Source organism: Plutella xylostella, chromosome 26, assembly GCF_932276165.1.
Source record: "Plutella xylostella chromosome 26, ilPluXylo3.1, whole genome shotgun sequence".
NCBI lineage: Eukaryota > Metazoa > Arthropoda > Insecta > Lepidoptera > Plutellidae > Plutella > Plutella xylostella.
In genome coordinates, this window is record NC_064006.1 from 3,540,551 (window position 1) to 3,559,993 (window position 19,443).

At 37.2% G+C, this 19,443-nt stretch overlaps 1 protein-coding gene across 3 annotated transcripts; it reads right to left on the reverse strand.

The window, feature by feature from the left end:
• Positions 1–320: 320 nt before the first annotated feature.
• On the reverse strand, positions 321–18,753 carry LOC105388216 (casein kinase I). 3 transcript variants are annotated; one of them, XM_011559110.3, is made up of 9 exons: positions 13,441–13,798; positions 11,213–11,319; positions 10,153–10,274; positions 9,279–9,473; positions 7,723–7,822; positions 5,527–5,629; positions 4,855–4,941; positions 4,175–4,348; positions 321–2,225 (listed from the first exon to the last, which is right to left on the reverse strand). In XM_011559110.3, exons 1-9 carry the CDS (start codon positions 13,570–13,572, stop codon positions 2,223–2,225), a joined length of 1,023 nt encoding a protein of 340 aa, XP_011557412.1. In that variant the 5' UTR covers positions 13,573–13,798; the 3' UTR covers positions 321–2,222. The 3 variants fall into 3 exon arrangements, with proteins under 3 accessions (XP_011557412.1, XP_011557404.3, XP_011557397.3); XM_011559102.3 differs by lacking the exons at positions 321–2,225; positions 13,441–13,798 and adding exons at positions 2,886–3,589; positions 18,492–18,753; XM_011559095.3 differs by lacking the exon at positions 321–2,225 and adding an exon at positions 2,886–3,589 and having other exon boundaries at positions 13,441–13,799.
• Positions 18,754–19,443: the final 690 nt, after the last annotated feature.

The window sequence follows — 19,443 nt, forward strand, 5'->3', positions numbered from 1 at the left end:
TTGTAGGGGGTACCAAATTTTCATTACTAAACACTCGTGTCAACCAGATTATTGGAAATGCAAAATGTGTTCGTAAAATGGTTCTTATCACAGTTCTTATTCATCAACAGCACGTAGCCGTAGTTGTCCATTGCTGGACATAGGCCTCTTCCAAGCAGCGACACAACACACTACCCTCGGCCTTCTTCATCCGGCCACTACCGGCCGCCTGTCTAAGGTCCCAACGCTATGCTTGCCTGTATTTATACTTAATTAACACTATAACTATGTTAACACTGCCTGAATCCTAATAAAATGGTAAAAAATAAAACAATGTCATAATCGTTTAATATTATTTATTAATTTATATTAAGTGCAGTACATTAGATATACTCACTCAATTGCAGACAAAATAACAGTTTCGCTTGGTTATTAAAAGCTTGTCCGGCTATTTCCGATACAAAAGAACGAAAAGTTAATCATCATACATTTGCAAGTTTCATTTACAAATAGGAATATTGAGAAATCTGTTTCATAAAGTATTTTCAAATAAGTTTATTTTCATCATCGCTGCGAGACAGTTGTAAGGCAATAAATGAGAAAAATCTTTAACTCTTTTACGCCTGCAAACTGTAAAGAATCTTATTCTGCAAATTCCATGTCAAATAAATGTGCTTTTAAATGTTATTTTGTCTGCACTTGATACACTCTTGCAACCACTCAAGATCTATATTACATTCTTCGCATTTTCTTACAGTTAATGACGCTAAGTTTATGGAAAACGATCGTAGATATTCGTTCAAGAATGGTAATTTCTGGACAAGTAATTTGAAAAACAAATTGTCATATATCCAAAGCAACGTTATTTATAGCCATACAGTCAGCTGAAAGGTTTATGTCAAGCAAATAAGAACTGTATTCAATCATTTTACCATTTATTTAGAAACCTGATAAGCCTCGAGTAGATCGAGACGCAAGCCTGTGGTTATTGATATTGACCATCCGGTTAGAATCATGTCTCCTTGATTAAAAAGGTTTGACAGTCCTAACCCGTCAATTATGCCTCGCTAAACACCGGCCTAAGAGGGTTTTATAATTAACGTTTTCCATAAACTTAGGTGACTCTTATTACTAGAGACGAGAGCTTGTGATACTTTAAATATTATTGGAAGTTAATGATTTTATAAGGCGATGATATTGCGGCCATCCTTGGCGCTAACTAGCCTTTACTTCAATTCTCGTTAATATATTATTTCGCGCACGAGTCCGAAACTCCGCCGTTTCAGGGGCAGTGCTTACATTAGTCTCTAAAATACGACTACTATAGTTACATCATTAAATAGTACATTTAATAATAAACATTAATACATAGCCAAGAGTCACAAGCACTCGCCATTTTCGGATAAACCAAGTATTAGCGTGTTCTTAAAAAAATAACAGTTAAAATGAAGACTGTCTCATATTTACAATTACTTTTGCTGTATTTTAAAATATACGATACATACATGTACCAAGTTGCTCCGGAGACCTCCGCGGCCACTTACGTTATGTACAATTTTATAATTTGCCGCCAAAAATTATGGGTTGAGAACTAAACAAAATAAACCTAGGTTATTAATATGTTATACTTTATACTCTACTCCCGACGCCATCGGGGATCACCGAAGCAACTGACATCAATTTCTTACCAACGTAATATTTTTTTTCGAATTTTTGTCTTTTTTAATACAGAAACCTATTTAAATTAGTTAATCAGTAATTTAATGAACGTTCCGCCGCGATACGTCCGCCGTACCGCGCCAGAGTCGATATTCCAGCCATTATTTCCTACGCTATTTACAAGAAAACCGCTGAAACCTGTGAGACTATCATTATTCATTACACAATAATATATCTGTTTAATTCAATGTAAACTAGCTAATTAGGACGAAAAACTAAACATAGAAAAAAATAAAAACTAAACATTGAGAACAATATTCATTTCCGTACATGTAGTGTTAAAATTAAAACGTTAATTTCAACATGTAAGAATCGTCGTTACCGTGCAGTAACTACTTATGAATCGCATCAACTTGGGCCGCACTTCGTTCCGCTGGACGCTACTAGTCACCGTTGCCGAGAGTTTAGTATAGACGTAATGTTCGTGAGTCACTTGAGTGAGTGGAGTGCGGCTGAGGCGGGGGGCATCATCGAGCCCGCTTGCAGGACGGCGCGCCCGGCCCGGCCGCGCGCCGCGACCTCTTTCACTGTGGGACAGAAACATACATGTTAGTACAAAAATTACAGTAGCAGCAACATAACAAGATCTGTACTACTAGTGTTAAGTGTTACGGTATGCTACACAATACATGGTTTCGCAAAAAAATGTGTTGTAAGCCAAAGGGTGTCACACAATTTGTCGACAAAATAAACAACACAATAATTGCTATTACACTTACAGCAATAAGGTGATTTATCTTCTTTACGTTACGAGTTCAAAAGACAAGATGTGTGACTACTTCGACTTCATTTTTGCGATAACTGTACATGAGGTAAAAGTAGGAAGAAAAGATTGACGACTACTGATGAATATTACAATGTAGAATTATGGAGATTACTGCAAATTTCTCTCACACTATACTGCTACAGGAGTATGATATTTATTAGTTAACAAATCATTACTCTGGATCGTTAACGTTGTCACCATCACTATAATACGTAAAACAGTGAGTATGAATCTCTATGATTATGAATACTTATCATAGTTTAGTACCAAAGCAAGGAATGTGTACAAATGTTATATTAAATTAATGATTATTAAAATCTATACTTATTCGGAAATTATCAAAATAATTACCAATATATTTGTAATGGACAGTCTTGAATTATATATTATATATTTTATAAATAAGAACAAACATAATTATGTAAGAACTTAAAACATGTTTTAATTAATTTTTACAGAATTCATAACGGCACACTAATTCTAAATAAATCTTTTAGTGAGTTTTACTCTATTTAATCTCGCAAAATAATCATTTCAACTACATTGTCCATTTTGTAACTTTTCAATTTTTTTATCACACTTTTTATCAACGGCTGACGTGTGTCTCTAACACTCTGATATAAAAACATACAAACAATTGAAGTTTTCAACATTATACAAGCTAACTGATAAGTACAGAGCAGTACTTCCACAACAGTATAAAAAAATACTAGCAATTTTCCATACAAGGCAATAAAGAAACAAAAAAAAACTATACAGCTGTTCAATTAATATTCACAGATTAATCCAATCCACGAAATTGCAACATTTGGTTATTCTGTTGTGCTGATTTATTATCACGAAATGGCACAAAATATAGGCCACCAACACTAGTATAAACAGGTAATCAATACTAAACCAACAATATGTATAAATATGGGAAAAGACATTCACAACTAAATTATATTCTCAGTCGCTGCCCTCTAACGCCATCTAACGGTGAATTTAGGAACTAATTTATACAAAATGGCCGCGCCTATCCTTCAGTTAGGAGGCTGCCATGTTTTTCTTCTTCAGTTGACTTGCGGACGTCCCTTTGAGCGTCTGTTTGGTTGGCGTCTCGGCCACCGTTGCATTATTGGTTTTCTGAAGGATGGATCGGATTGGAAAAGGTTAGGATTGGGTAATGAATGACACGCAAAGAGCTTATAGGTTCGGGGGTTTGGTTAGTGTCCCTAAGTTATGTTAGTAGAGGTACCTCTCGAATGTAGCCGTTTTTAGCTGAAAGGTTTAACTAGCGATTTCATAGCGCCTTTGCCACGAAAACTGAAACTAATGGCTTGTACACAAACTTCACATCGCAAAAATCTGCGACAATTTTTCAGGTCAGATGCTTGATTACTGTCGCAGGTTTTTGCCATGCGACGTCGCAACGCAGTTTTTATGAACAAGCTCTATAGCGACCACAGATTAACACCTGGATTCGGTGACTCTTATAGCTGCGACGTTACCTCGTTGTTGGGCAACGTCGCAACGCAGTTTTGTAGCACCAAGCCCTATAGCGAACACAGATAAACATCTGGAGCGGTGACTCCTATAGCTGCAACACTAGACATACCTCGTTGTTGGGCGGCGGCTGCGGCGCGGGCTGCGCGCGGCGCTGCAGCGACGGCGAGCGGCGGTCGTTGCTCCGTGACTCCTGTAGCTGCGACACTAGTGACAGAGACATACCTCGTTGTTGGGCGGCGGCTGCGGCGCGGGCTGCGCGCGGCGCTGCAGCGACGGCGAGCGGCGGTCGTTGCTGGCGGCCGCCACCTCCATGTGCTGCTTGCGCTGCCGCAGGATCGTCCAGTCGTACGTGTAGTCGTACTGGTAGTTCATCGTGCGGAACAGGATGCGGAACAGCTGCGGGAGAGATGGTATTTGGTGAAAATCTCGGGTATTCACGGAAATTTTGAAAGTGTTTTTGAAACACATATAGTTAGCTGCTGCTGGAATGCCTATGTAAACTAGAAACTCTATGGGAATTATAAGGTGGTAGCAAATCTCCACTGTAAAAGAAGAATCACTCATCCAAGCCAGCTGCCCAGGGGTTAGCATTGGGTGCAACTAGCAGTCCACGATGGCCACGCTGTCAAAGTGCTTGATGTCCAAACATTCGACATATTTGTTTCGGTAGGTGCCATCTGTTAATTACTGTCATCAATAGGTACTTCATGGTTCGTGGCTAATATAACCCCCGTAAATTGCTATTGCGTCTGGCCGTTCCCATTTCCCGTACCCACGCACGTCATGAAACGTCAAATAACAGATGTTATCTAATTCTTTTTTACGTCACGTGAACATGAATTCGACAAGGTTCCTAATAGTAATTTACGTTGTATAATTTCGTGTGTAGAGCAGCAACTGACCTGTCTCAGATACATGTAGTCGGGCGACTCGTCGAAGGTGAGTCCGCGCGTGTAGTTCAGATACATGGCGAACTCTGCCGGGAATCCCTGTAACACAACACACACATTATTAGTATACATTCATCTACATTTATTTTGTAATAAAGAGAAAGATTTGATTAATTGTTTGTCTGTATTGGATAGCTTCCGAAAGTACTGGAGTTATTTGAAAACTTATATCACCTTATTATTATAATGGAGACATAGTGCACATAGTGCTATAGGCTACATTTTATCCAAATAAAACCCGGGGTTATGGTTCAGTCGCATTCATATACAAGTGTTCCAACACAATTCTGAAGTAAACCTTTTAATCGAATTCGTGTATTTTAAATAGAGTAAAGTAAGAGTCCTGCCTCACTGGACAAGCAATTAATATTGAAATATATGGGTACCTCTCTCACTTCACGTTGCCATGTAAGGTGGTTCCGTACATTTCATCGCCATAGCGTCCTGCCATGAAAGCCTTGCACGGGGCGCAAGACGCGCACGTAAAACGTGTCAAGTTTTCTGTGTCGCAAAACTATTGTCACGTCTTGACGTGCGCGTCTTGTGCCCCGTGCTAGGCTTTCTGGTGAGGCAGGGCTATAAGAGTCCTGTCAAGACACAAGGTATAAAACGATGGTTCCTCACCTTGCACAGCACCTCGACGGGCGTGGACATCTTCTTCTCGCTGATGCGCTCGTACTTCTGCTTCTTGGTGATGGCCTTCAGCCCCTGCCACGGGAGGGATCCTCTGAAGAATGGAAATAGTAGGAATGTAGATGGGTTATGGAAGATTTTACAAGAAAAACTTGTGTTTTTTAGGTTAGCTCTTCAGATAGCTCAAAAACTAATTGACCGTTTTGAATTCGTTCATTTCTGTTCTGATATTTTTTTGATTGTGTTGCGACATATAACCATTCACTTGTCCTAATTAATTGTCCCGAGTAGAGAGTGGGAATCAAAATTCAAAGTACATAAGGTTTATGTTAAGTCAGGGGGAGGTAATACCTATAGTCAGTGGTGTGGTAACCTGGTCTTTTCCTAGTAGATAAGACAACGAAAAGAAAATTTACCTCGATACCTACGTTATTATGTTTCTTTTTTAATATTAACTTTATTACATTTGACACAGCATAAACGTACATTTGCCCGTAACCTGACATTAACGTGTAAATAATCCACGTATAATTCGCCTAATCCGTCACGTTTCGCTAACGTGTTCGCTTTACCGTGAAGCAGTGACGCCCCGGGGGTGTGACTCAATATAGGTACCGTTAGAGGTTGACTGAAACGCTGAATCTACCGTTTCTCATGTTTACGCAATCGGTAGAAAGGGATTTTATTACGGATGTGTATTGTTATTGACGTTTTCAGTTGTGGTAAACTACATACCATTCATATAAGTTATATGGCTTTACAAATGTATGGCTATAAAAAGGAGTGATAAAGTAGCAGGTCTATGAATAAATGAATGAAATCGATTGATCGATCACCTACTAGCTAGCTAGAAGACGTAAGCACGCGGTTGTTACCTACGAAATAATGTTTTCAACTAGTCTTTACAACAAGAACAACAGACGCTCAGTCCGTATGACTCACGGACAAAACACAATAACAAAAATACGAACATAGCCATTATTGTTCAAACGTTCACATTTTGTTTAAAACGCCGAAACTACAAAATCGCGACTAAACTAAATCACCTCAAGGTCACGTGAAGCGAAAATTTAGCATAACTTGGTGTAAATTGTGCATTGCCGGTTTAACTTTGTCAGTGGCGACGTAGCCTTGACACGGATACACACACTTTCTTCAGAATAACGCCTCTAAGGTCAACTAGACGGATATTTCTATACAATGCGCCCACGCTGAATATAATCATCGGATTGTGCGACCTCGGAGGTGTCTGCTGGTAAATCTGTCGCTTCTACTACATTTTGGTAACAAAGATGCGAGTGGAAATAGAAATCTAAAGTTATCAAAGTATTGAAAAATTACAGAAAAACGGTGTTTCGCTAGCGAGTCACCTCACCCAGAATTATTAGTGAAATTGCTCAAAATGGTATGGAACATAAGGTAGGTAGTAGTAGGCTAGGTATTGAAAGACTGAACCAATTTTGATGGAAGACTCATGGATGGAAGATTGTCCCGTCAGCACACAAAAAAATACGCATTTATGTAGGTCAATTCCATTTCTGAGCTACCAAGACAGAGATGCGGCTATAACACCCTTTCTTTTCGGTCAGGGGTTAAGAGTCAGTGTGTTATGTATTTCACAAGTTTTGAAATCGTCGTTACGGCGCAGCGGAGAAAGTGAGCGAACTTTGATGACGTCAGCGACTTTGTACAAGTATCAAATAATCCGATGCGTACAACGCAATACTTTTAGGATTAAAATAATTGTTTGGAAATTGTTTTCGCAATTTTGTTTTTCTTGGGAAGATTTTAGTACGAAAATAAACCAGTGTATTTAATGGAAAGTCTGAAACTCTTTTTGCACGTGTTATTATATTTTTAAATCTACTTGTAGGATTATCAGGATTAGAATTTATAAGGATTGCTAGATTCTAAATAAGGCAAATCATTTTTCTCGATACGTCTTAAATCAACCTACATTATTTCTATATCTCACTTTCATCAGTAAAGTCCACACACAATCATCTACAGTCAGCCTCTATCGAGTGTAGGGCTAGTAGCACGGGGCGCATTTAACACACATCACATCGGGCAGCCTCAAGAGCGAGCGCGACGGAGAACTTTTGTCACGTCTTAAATGCGCCCCATACTCGCCCTTCTAGGAAACGGCCCTTACTTCACCATGTATATACATATATTATTATTTACCTGTTAAAGTACATAAGTACATAGCCGAGCGACTCCATGTCGTCCCGCCGCGACTGCTCGATGCCGAGGTGCGCGTTGATGGACGCGTAGCGCGCCGTGCCTGCAACAACATCACGTGTTTAGATACGCAGCTAAAGGGTTACACATAGAACCTCCAATTCATAGACCGTATTGTTAACTACAAAAAAATCATAGACCGTATTGTCAATTTATTAAATAAAACAGTGATTCAAATAAAATGTTGATATAAACTAACAGTTAATTTACAACGAGGTTAAAATTAACTTTGAAACACACGAGTTTCGACTCTTAACATTCAATTTCGTATTTATCACAGTCTATGAATTCGGGGGATACTATGTATAATAATAATATGCTCACGACTGTAATCGCATCGGGTAGTGAGGATAAGGTGACTCACAAGCTAGCCTTATTTGTATTCATGTCATAGGTTGCGAGCCGTATAGCCGTTATAGAATGAGCACCAAGGGTTCTCTTGGCAATTCAGAGTTTTCAAAGTATTGTTACACTAGAAACCATGTATCATATGGGGACCGTCTGGGTATGTTGCATTTATAAACGGATATAAGATAGGATTCTGGGTGCACCCGAGGAACTAAAAGCGTTATCTGTAAATTGGTCAAGTTACATGGTTTTCAGTGTCAATTCTATGTGTATGACAAAACTGGGAAAATATTATAGTACTTAGGTAGTATGGATAGCCGTGAAAGAAGGAGAAGCAAACTCGCTACGGCATTGTAATATTTAGTAGATCAATACCGGCCTAGGTTACCGATGTAGCCTGTACATGTATAAGTAAACATTTATACAAAATAGCATGGAATAATACTTCCTTGAATATACAAATCATTAGATACCATGTACGTTTTTAATATCATATCTAACGTTTCGCTTACACCCACATAGTAGTTAAAATTGGCAAACTAAGTTCAATCCGACACGGTAGTGTTTCGACGTGAAAGGCCAAGGACAGACTTGCGGCGCTTCTTAGCATAGGCCTATATCTAGCTAGATATGGCAGCGTATTGGCTAATATATCGCCTGACTTTATTACCCGCCTAAATAATTGTATTTTTTTCATAATGACTGTTGATCGAATATTATTTTCTAACCGGAGATCCATGCGAGCAAAAGGTACTTTGTTTATAATGTTGTAGTGGTTCAAAACAAAATGTTATTGATGCACATTTTGGGCTTAAACCTCAACGTTTACTCTGCCCTGGGCTTGTACCAAATACACTAGGAGAAATGTACCTGGAAAGATACAGGGCTTGGAAAGTCATTACGATCTAGGCAGAAATGCTTTAAACTATAGTGTAGACTCGGTAACTCGGTCGGCTGGCTGAAGTCCTACGGCACGTTGCCCTGTTCATTATCCTCTCAAAAACCAAGAAGAGTACCCATACGGTTATAGGTTCTTGGGCATTCACGACCGGGCCTTTACCACTTTTTAGCTTGCAGATTTTTAGTCCCGTCTCCTCTGTAGAATTATTACCTTATTCCAACAGTGGTAATAATAATAACAATAAACTTACCGGTAAGATTCTTGTCCTCGCGGTACGATATGTGAGCCCTGGTGCGCATGTCCCTAAACTTCTTAGCCAGTCCGAAGTCGATCATGTACAGCTTGTTGCAGTGCCGGCCGATGCCCATGAGGAAGTTGTCCGGCTTGATGTCGCGGTGGATGAAGCACTTGCAGTGGATGAACTCCACGCGGCCCAGCATTTGGTCTGCAGAGAGAAGGGGTTAGGTCACAGGGTTTATTTAAACTACTGAATATTATTGCTATAAGCGATAAAACCGCCTTTTGTACCCTAGTTAAGTGTCTATGTAAAATTGTTAATTATTTCTTGGTGTACAAATAAAGAGAACTCTATCTATCTATTGTAAGGTTTTTAACATGGGTGGTTGATTATCATTGGTAAGTAGCAACAATCGCCGCAAAGGCCCTGAATTTCTTTAAATTTAATACTCGGCGTAGTTAAAATAAAAATGACCTTTAATTTTCTTGTTACGAACATTATCTTTGTTATTATGTAAATTGTGCAATGCATTACATTATGAATGAGTATAAGTTATTATCATCAGACCATACAGAACATTAATTTTACCTTCAAATATTCCATTGAGGTATTGGATGCATTGAATCAATGGCAAGACAGGAAAAATGCAAATTAGTACTAAATTCTTAAAAAATATCTGAATGGTGAAATGTATAAAATACTACTATCATTAATTACTTTCATTAGACACGGAAAACATAGACCAATATTTCAATGAATTCCATAAAAACTTTAACGCAGAGCGTTAGTGTTCCACTGCTGAGCAATGGTCTCTCCAGGATCATCCACCAATCATTGTAACAAGCTAACCAAAAACATTAAAAAACAAAAACAATAGAGTCCAGACCTGCCAACATGAGCACCGTCTTGATGGTAAACTGGCGCGAGCAGAAGTTGAAGAGGTCCTCGAGCGAGGGCCCCAGCAGGTCCATGACCAGGATGTTGTGGTCCTTCTCGTAGCCGTACCATCTGCGGGAGAGACGGGGTGAGACCGGGGAGAGGCATGGTCAGACCGGGGACAGTCAGACCAGGGTGGCCACATATGTGTTACTGCATAAATGCAGGCAGATTATTAGGGCCTCTGCTCTGGTTGTCCAGTCAATACAGCAGAGGCCCTAAGTTTTGTCTAAGCTGAAACATAGTTGGCTGATGAGAATACCCTTGTAAATGATTCAGATGCTCTTGTATCTAAGTGTGTACACATGTACATGCTTAGTCAGTAAAGACAGCTTCATCGATCTTGAAGCTATTCTATTCTTGGAAAGATCTTGAGCGGAACCTTTATGTGGTGGGTACAAGAGGTGTTTTAATAGACCGCCCCCCGTGTATAGTTGATTAAGCCTGTGTAGAATGGCACTAGTAGCTAATGTTTTGCGACTTTTATGCTTTAAGACTTTATTTAGATGGTGCGTGATTACGAAGACCAGCATGGGGAAAGTACATGTACAGTTTACATGACATGTTGACTAGTTGTAGCATGGACCACGTCACCGGAAGTAACATGACACGCGCAATTTGAAGAGTATTGTGGTGCTGTCTAGTCAGCAGTGCATGGATAGCAGTATCGCGCAACATGGGATGCAAACTCAGCAGTTTGGAGTTTGTGTGTGTGTGTTCAATTTGACGATACACAAAACATGTGGGTGTAGAAAGCTGGCTGTGTTCCTAGTAAGAACTGTTTGTCACCAACTGAGTTGTATCATATTGTATGCCAAGTGTTCATTGTTTACTAGTTTTGCGCTCACTTAGACTCACATAGAGACACAACCCTACTAAAGGGCGAACATGCGAACATGGCGTACTGGAAATGCACCCATAAATTTACAGATTGGAAAAGATAGGCTGGAATCATGGTATTATAGTTAAATTCTCAAGAACAAATTTTACATATTCAGGTTGTAAGTTACCTTATGTGGGGTATTCCGATGCCCCCTTGGAGCATCTTATATACGCGACTCTCATAGAGAAGCTGTGGGTGTCTCGCCTTTATCGACTCAACCTTTACCGCTACCTCCTGCAACAAACGATATTATGTTGAATATTTTGCACTGGAACTAAATGTCCTTAACGTTGTAACAAACACTAGAGCTAGAGCTGGACTTGGGTTTGTCACTTTGTTGAAAGGATAAGTAAATTTTACATTGTATTGTACACATAGTATTTCCCCCTGTACAGTCATCATTCAAAGTTCAATTACATACATTGCCAAAAAAATATCTAACTGTCTAAATAAAATGAGATAGGTATATTCATTCATTAATTTTCCCACACCTACACCTAAATACCAACAATAAAAATAAAAATACTTGCACACAACAGTTATGAAGCAATCCTTTAGATCTCGGCATAAACATACACTGAATATATGAATGTTTCAGTTCTTTTGAAATCTATTTTGAGTACAATGCATTTTAATATTTACAATGCTTATTTGAAAATGACAGAACAACTCTTATCTCAATCACTGATATAAGAGATAAGCAAACCTTTGTATTTATGTGTTCTTCCAACTAGGTAGAATGTGTATTTAGATTTATACTAATCACAACAACATAAACATAAAAAAGAAAAAAACAATCTAGGCTTAGCTTAAAATTAATTGTTAAGGTTTATATGATGCTTAGGTTGCTCATAGGTTGCTGAATTAGGTTTTATATTGATGTTTGTATCTCAAACATCAATATAAAACCTAGTTATCATTATAATGATGATCATTTCATGCTGGTAACCCATAAAAAGGATTTAAAAATAAAAGTGAAAGTGGCACAAAGTGGGCATAATGAGCTTGTTTTTTAAACATGTAGCTATGGAGACCATTAGACAAACAGGTCTGGGTATTGATAGAGTGTGGTCCAAACAAGTAGATAGGCCTGAAGTGGGAGCAATAACACTTTTGTACCTTGTCAAACTAACCATCAATATTTGAAAAATGAATAGGTCTTTGTTAGTTTGATAGGGTACAAAAGTGTTATAGCTACAACTTCAGGTCTATGTAATTGTTTGGAATGAACCATACCAACACCAACAGTAAATACTAATAAATTGATAAAAACAATTTAAAGTTATTGCAAGTTTGGTTTATAAAGTTCCTATGAAATTATAGTCTTCACAGGTAATAAATAGCTTTGCTTAGCAAAAGGTTAAAATTAAAATATGATACTTTTGAGTGTGTATTTCATAACTTGACACCTGTTTATTGTAATCAAACACTAGTGCTGATCAGCATAATATTTATTTTAAACACATTTTAACTTTTAACTTGGAACTTTTCTTGCAAGAGAAATAAGTGTGCATATGTACTTACTACCAACCTACTGTACAACATATAGTCCTAAGTATGTAACAAAATACCTAGATATTGCTATGACACTATTGTAATACACAGATAACTGATCAAAACAATGCTCAGAGCCAATATGACCTACTTATGTTGAGAGATACTAATGAATTCATTATTGATTTTGTGCAATCAATTGAAACCTATGACTCTTTTGTTTATGTATCACATAGCTATGTATCATTATGTGGTTAGGATAGGTATTCCATTTTATATATAAATTAGGCAGGTAATTGCCTAAATACATTGAATCATACATAGAGAGCTTTCCTTGAAATAACTGTTGCATGTATACAAAAAAAAAACCTAAATATGTAAGTACATGGATCCCAATAAATGAATAAAAGAGTTTTCTTGCAAAAAACGTTACACAAAAGCCAGTATGAAATTTGTACATGATGATTTTAGAAGGTAGATAATTATAATAAATATTTAAAAGGGAACCCTTGTAAATGTGAAGCAAATCACATTGTGGTGAAGAATGAAAACAGATATTGATAAAACATCTGCTGCGACTGTGACCACAAAGGAAACCTGATCGCAGGCAAGACCAAACTTGCTCCACTTAACGAGCAAACATTTTCGAAATTGCTAAATTACGTAAACTCTATAGAAACGCAACGGCAGCTTCGAAATAGAAACTCAAAACTAAAAATGCTGATGGGCAAACGGTATTTTTTACCAAGAATACGCCCAGACCGCCATTTTCAACAACTTAAATCCAGAAATACACAGTCGACATGACAGTCCTACAGAAGGACGTAGGGTCAGGATTTGAAATAAATATTGAAATCTTACCTCTCCATCGATTGTGTTTATTGCTAAGAAGATATCCCCAAAGGATCCACCTCCAATTTTACGGATAACATTGTATTTATCACATATAACTACATGTTTCCTCGATAACAACATGCGTTCGAAGGTAGCCATTTTCTTTTGCCTTCATCACTCGTCGTCTCAAAATTAATAAAATCCCATCGCACCGAGCGGAATTTACACAACACTTTTGAAATTTAGCGTCTACAATTGTTCAAAACCACAATGAAACGTAGAAACACTAAGAATAAATGAATAAAACCATTTTTATTTCGAAATGTAGAAGAGATGTCGTCAGCCTTTCAACTAATTTTTTGTGACGTCACAAAATGTCTGAGTTGCCAGCTGATTTGGTAGAATAACTACCATTAAATTTGTATGCTACCAATATTCTACTATTGATTTATTCTAAATATAGTAGGTGGGTACAAGACATATTTTTAATCCGTTATATAAATTAAATTTTATATTTTTTTCTGTATGGTAGGTATAAAAAATATATGATTATTAATTATAATTCAATGTAATACTTCATTTAGTTACGTAGACTGTTTAATTTAAAAAATCTCATCTAATAGTCATTAGATACACGATCTACCCGTACAGTTATACCTGCAGCTGTGGGGATCCACACACGTTCTAATATATAACTGTGTATTTTTTAGACCTGCGCTTGACCAGACAGGCTCACCTCACTGTTTGTCGTCGTTTATCTCCAGTTTACTGGACATAAACAACGACAAACAGTGGCATACCTGCACAGGCAAACCTCCCCGGTACACCGGACTTATGATCCCTAATTATGATAAATCCCTGCCCATGATGAGAAAGGTTGTGGTCCCCCTACCGGTACCGATAGACAAAACTGTGGTCCCGATTGTGACTCCACTGTAACGGACTGAGCGGACTTCGTTATGGATACTGGGCGGTGCGGCGGCGGTGGCGTCTACGGATGGATCAAAGGCCTGGGAGTCCTTTGGGGAACGGGATGGGAGGGACATCTCGAGATGCTGTTGTAAATGTATCTTAACACATTGATTATTCTTGGTAATTTATACCTACCTACTGGTGTTTACACTTCATAGTAGACTCATTATCATATTTCCAAAGAATTTAGAGACAAACGTCACTATGCAATGTAATGAAATGAGTCACAGAATGATTAACCGAAGATAAGTTGATATGAGGATATTCTGCTCTTGATTTACTGCTGATGACTGATGAGAGTGATGAGGTAGTATAGTAGCATTCGATATGTAACCGGTAGGGGTTAGGCTGTATGAAAAAGGCCGTGGAGATTTGAGTCCGCCCCGTCTATATTAAGACACGTATAATGATCATTGCGTTAATTATCTTGGATGCGTGACGCAGTATTTACTTCAGTTTCAGATATGTAATGTGACAGTGATAATGGTTTAGTTTGTGGTTAGTGTTATTACGTTATCGCCATTAACATTTAGCTATGCAAAGCTAGCCATAGCCATAAGTCATTTAATTAAAAACATATAAGCAACATGGTGAGTCAGCAGATAAGATTATTTATCTCTATCAAGGCCGGAAACATTTCCATTAGGGGAGACCGGGGCAAGATGAGATAGCTAAGACAAAAATCGTTATACCAGCAAAATTAACCTCTTTAGTAATATTCTTCAACAAAGGAGGTAACCATTATACATTTCTCTGTTATAATTAAACGTTCTAGCATGCAAAATCAAAGAACTTTTTTGGGCAAATTAAGAAAACATAAACTCGGCAAATTTCCCGTTTTGCCCCATAACTGGGGTAAGACGGGAAACGCTGTGGGGCAAAATGAGTACGATTTTTAATCAGGTAGACTAATGTGTGCCTCTTTGTCTTCCTCATCTACTCCATCATCATCCCGCGCCCAACTGTGGCAGATGCCGCAGATGACCCAACCTTCGGTTGAATCTGAGTATAAGTACCCACAATAGATGCAAGAACAGTAATCATCCTCTTCTTGGGATGAACTATCTTCCGATTCTGTTTCTTTTTTGTATCTTTTGGTTTTACGCTTTTTCTGCAGGTTTTCCATGTCAGTTGTCTTTTTATTCTTCTTTGTAGTCCTTTTTTTCAGGTTTTATTATTTGTTTTCTATTGTCGTATGTATATTATATAGTATGAGATAGTATCCCATTATGCCCCATTCATCTTGCCCCAATTCACACGTAGGTAAAAATATGATGCGATTCTATCCTCAAACTTTACCGGCGAATAAATTTGATTTTAATTTAATGTTTTGGACTACTAGAATAAGCTCAGGATTAAAATAATACATTAACATAGGTAATTACATGTCTGCACATCAGTTTTTGAGTTTGAGTTCGCGTAAAAACACTTGCAATATCAGTTTTTCCTCTGTGTAACGCAAAAACAGGTGTTAATCGGTTCGCTCTGCTTGGACGTACTAGCGGAGGGTAGAGTTCGTGCAAATGGCGCTGTCACCGCTTCGAACACGATTACTATTCACGCACAAAAGCTTACTTCCCGTTCTGCCCCGGACTTCATCTTGCCCCGGTCTCCCCTACACGACATAATATATAGTAAAAATACATTTGACTTTAAAAAAAGCCTGGATGCAAAGTAGGTAAATCTGACTGATAATCAGATATGTATCAACGAGAATTACTTTTTTTGTACCCTTCGAGATTGCGCTTCTTATTGAAATAGGGTAATACATCCACATCTCCGTATATGCCTCAGTCTGCCAAATCTCCTTCCTACTCTCTTGTATACCACGGTGTACAACATACTACAGTCGTCGAAATATAATAGGCCCGTTTGGACAGCTCGAAAATGTACGGATGACAGCTGGTCAAATGTAAATCATAAAAAAACTAAACAATAAGTAACTTTTGGTGCTTCAAAAGTTATTTTTTCTTTCAGCCGTTAAAAAATAAGCCAGAATATATGTTTTTTTTATGTATTTCATCAATTAAATCAAGAGTAAATAGAAAAATTTGTGTAGCTGTCCAAACGGGCCTATTATATTTCGACGACTGTACACGCTCGTCTCACGATCGGAGAGTTTGAAGAGTCTTATCATGCCACTACTAATTATTTTACAGATAATTATAACAAAGCACATGCCTAGGGAGGTAGGGAGGCAAAAAAATCAGCATGGCTTCCACTATACACGTATACCATAGGTTTCGGAATGGGAATTGTGAGTCCATTGGCCACTAGACTGGTTCTCTTGGATGTTAGCTTATTGTTTCCAAATTTTCTTGGCCTTGACTTACCACGAGCTTATTATTTTGGCTATCAGTCCTTTTCTTTCCCATTTTGTCCAAAGCATATTGGTCTTCTGAGTTATTTACTATTTTTATTAACGGGAAAAGGTAAGTTTCACGGACAGATAAGTACTATGACGGCTTCTTGTATTAGATATGAAATTGTGCTGCCACTTTTTCACTTGATCAGTGTAGGCCTGAGTATCATTGCGAGCTTCATCTCGCTCTTAGAGCAGAGTGTCTATGTTGAGGTTTATCAGGCTTTTTGAAAGTGCCCCAGGTTTCGGAAAACTATAATCGAATTCGAAACCGCCTTCGAGAGTTCTCGCGAGGATTCTTCTCTTGACTTGATTTTAATTCTTTTGATTTACATAAGTACTATTTCAGACCATGGAAGTAGAAAAAAAAACTACTTCTATGTTTTTGACCACTTTTTTGACATTACATTCTATTTCCCTCCTACAAAAAGTCGGCCCTGGTGCCTCTGTGCTGGTGCCGCACACCCGTCAATCCACGATTGTCTGCATTTTTTAAGGTTTATCTCAAATGGTAAAAAAATATATAGGACTTTACTTTTTACACCAAATTATAATTTAAACACACATGTTATATGTATGACCCCTTATGATAATCCATTCCTTCATTGGAAGGAGACCCGTGCCCCAGCAGTAGGGATGTGATGGGTCGTAATAATGACGATGAAAATATCGTTTGTTCTTAAATTTTATTGAAAAATATCGTTTTTAAATGAATTCAAATAAGTACCTAAAAATACACATTAGGATAGACCTTAATAGGCCTTACAAGATTTAGTAAAAATATGCACAGGTTAGTATGATGTGCTGTTGGAAATCATTACATAACATATCTAACTGGTGCACTTCATGTTTTTATAATTGAAACATTTGAAGAATGTTATTTATTTTAATGATACCAAAATCTCTGTACATTATACTCGCTATCTAAAATGCATAGAGGACAATTTCTTTTTCCTCGAATTCTCTTACAACATACATATCAATAAATTTGTTAAACATATTTTCTGGACATACCTACATGCAAACAGTAAAACTAAATGTCCCTTGATTTTGTAATCATAATATGTTCTGAACTTAAATTATTATAGAAATCTAAAGCTTTACTAACTTATGTTTAAAAAGAGGTACAACCTATTTAAAATATTGCATACATGGTTAAACACAACAAACTTTAATTTAGAAACAGCCAGGAAAGAGAGTAGGTACTTATAAAACTTTTTCATAAGCATACCAAAACAAAGTCTGCTTTTTATTTTTTTTACTTTGTAAATTGCATACTTGACACTACATAGACCTCATAAATTTTTAATAAATATCTATAGCAATTACAAGTATTCTTAACATGCATTTTTGCCACTCTTAAACATACAAAACACTTAGTTCTAACTAATGAGAAAATAGTGGTGGTAGATGACTATCGACAAATAATTGTAAAATTTTACGTCGATTATTATTTTATTATTATTATTATTATTATATTATAGCTCATAACTTGAGTGAATATTTTAGTTCCAACTACAAAAGCATTTTAAATGCAGCTTTAATCACTCGACTGGATAATGTGTAAAAATCTACAGATTCTAATAACAACATCAAAGATTTATTGTTTTCAAATATACAGAAGAACGTCATCAAGTACAAACCCACACCCCTGCTGTAATACATTGTAGACTGTGCCCAGCGAAGCATGGCACCTGTGTGCACCCTCATTCTTACATATTATGTTATAATAGCTTTTATTTACCTCGCCATTTGCGACGTTGATAGCCAAATAGATGTCTCCAAACGAACCACCACCAATTCTTCGCACAACTTTATACTTTCCAGTAATCAATATATTATCTTTACGTGAGCTCATAAAACTCGGCATTGCGACTCAATTAAATAACTATTACTGTCTACAAAGTTATATACTAATATTTTTTTAATATAAATACACGCACTGATGTAATAAAAACAATAATAAATTCACAACTACATTTTACGACACTGACTAGTGTGACTGCTGCTGAATGGACGACATTTCGTTCAGAAATTTATCATTTCATTACTATGTTTTCAGTTTGTTTCAAACATATTGCACTAAATATCTAAATAACCATTAATATTTGAACAAATTTGTTTAACCATTTGTATGAAAAATATTTGATGCTATAAATAAAATAAAAAAATAAATATTAAGTTGATAAAATCCTTGACTCCTTGGTATAGGTGTTTTCGAACGATAGTGTAGGTCAGGGTTCTTAGATGTACAAAATTTCTACTTTTTGGTAGAAATAATTTTGCTTACGAAAATATGTGATGGCGATGCACATTTTTAATTTTGTGACTATTGCAATACATACAAAAATCCATTGGAAATCTGTCGGATTTCAAGAGATAATAAATCCTCGTATCGTATATTTTCGTATTTAACGCACCCTACTACATACATACTACCTTCTTCCATGACTAGCTCGTTAATGAATGTTTACATGCCTAGGTAGCTAGGTACATTCTACTTCCATGCCTAGGTAGTTACATATTATTATTATATACCTACTTAGGTATTTTTCTTTTTAGCTCGTCTATCTTACCTAGTATTTTCCATTGTGGATTCTCCCCAAGGAACATTTAGTACTTCTCTAAAGATATTATGATTCTCCATTTACGGATTTTAGTATAATATCTTTGAAGATATATAGGTAACCTACCTT

Bases quoted from the DNA above. Each gene is read 5' to 3' on its own strand.
- LOC105388216 (XM_011559095.3), bottom strand. From the start codon at position 13,572: ATGGCTACCTTCGAACGCATGTTGTTATCGAGGAAACATGTAGTTATA. The intron at 10,275-11,212 runs GTAACTTACAAC...TCTCTCCCGCAG, and splicing joins ATCGGAATACCCCACATAAG to ATGGTACGGCTACGAGAAGG. The intron at 7,823-9,278 runs GTAAGTTTATTG...ATGTTGTTGCAG, and splicing joins CGAGGACAAGAATCTTACCG to GCACGGCGCGCTACGCGTCC.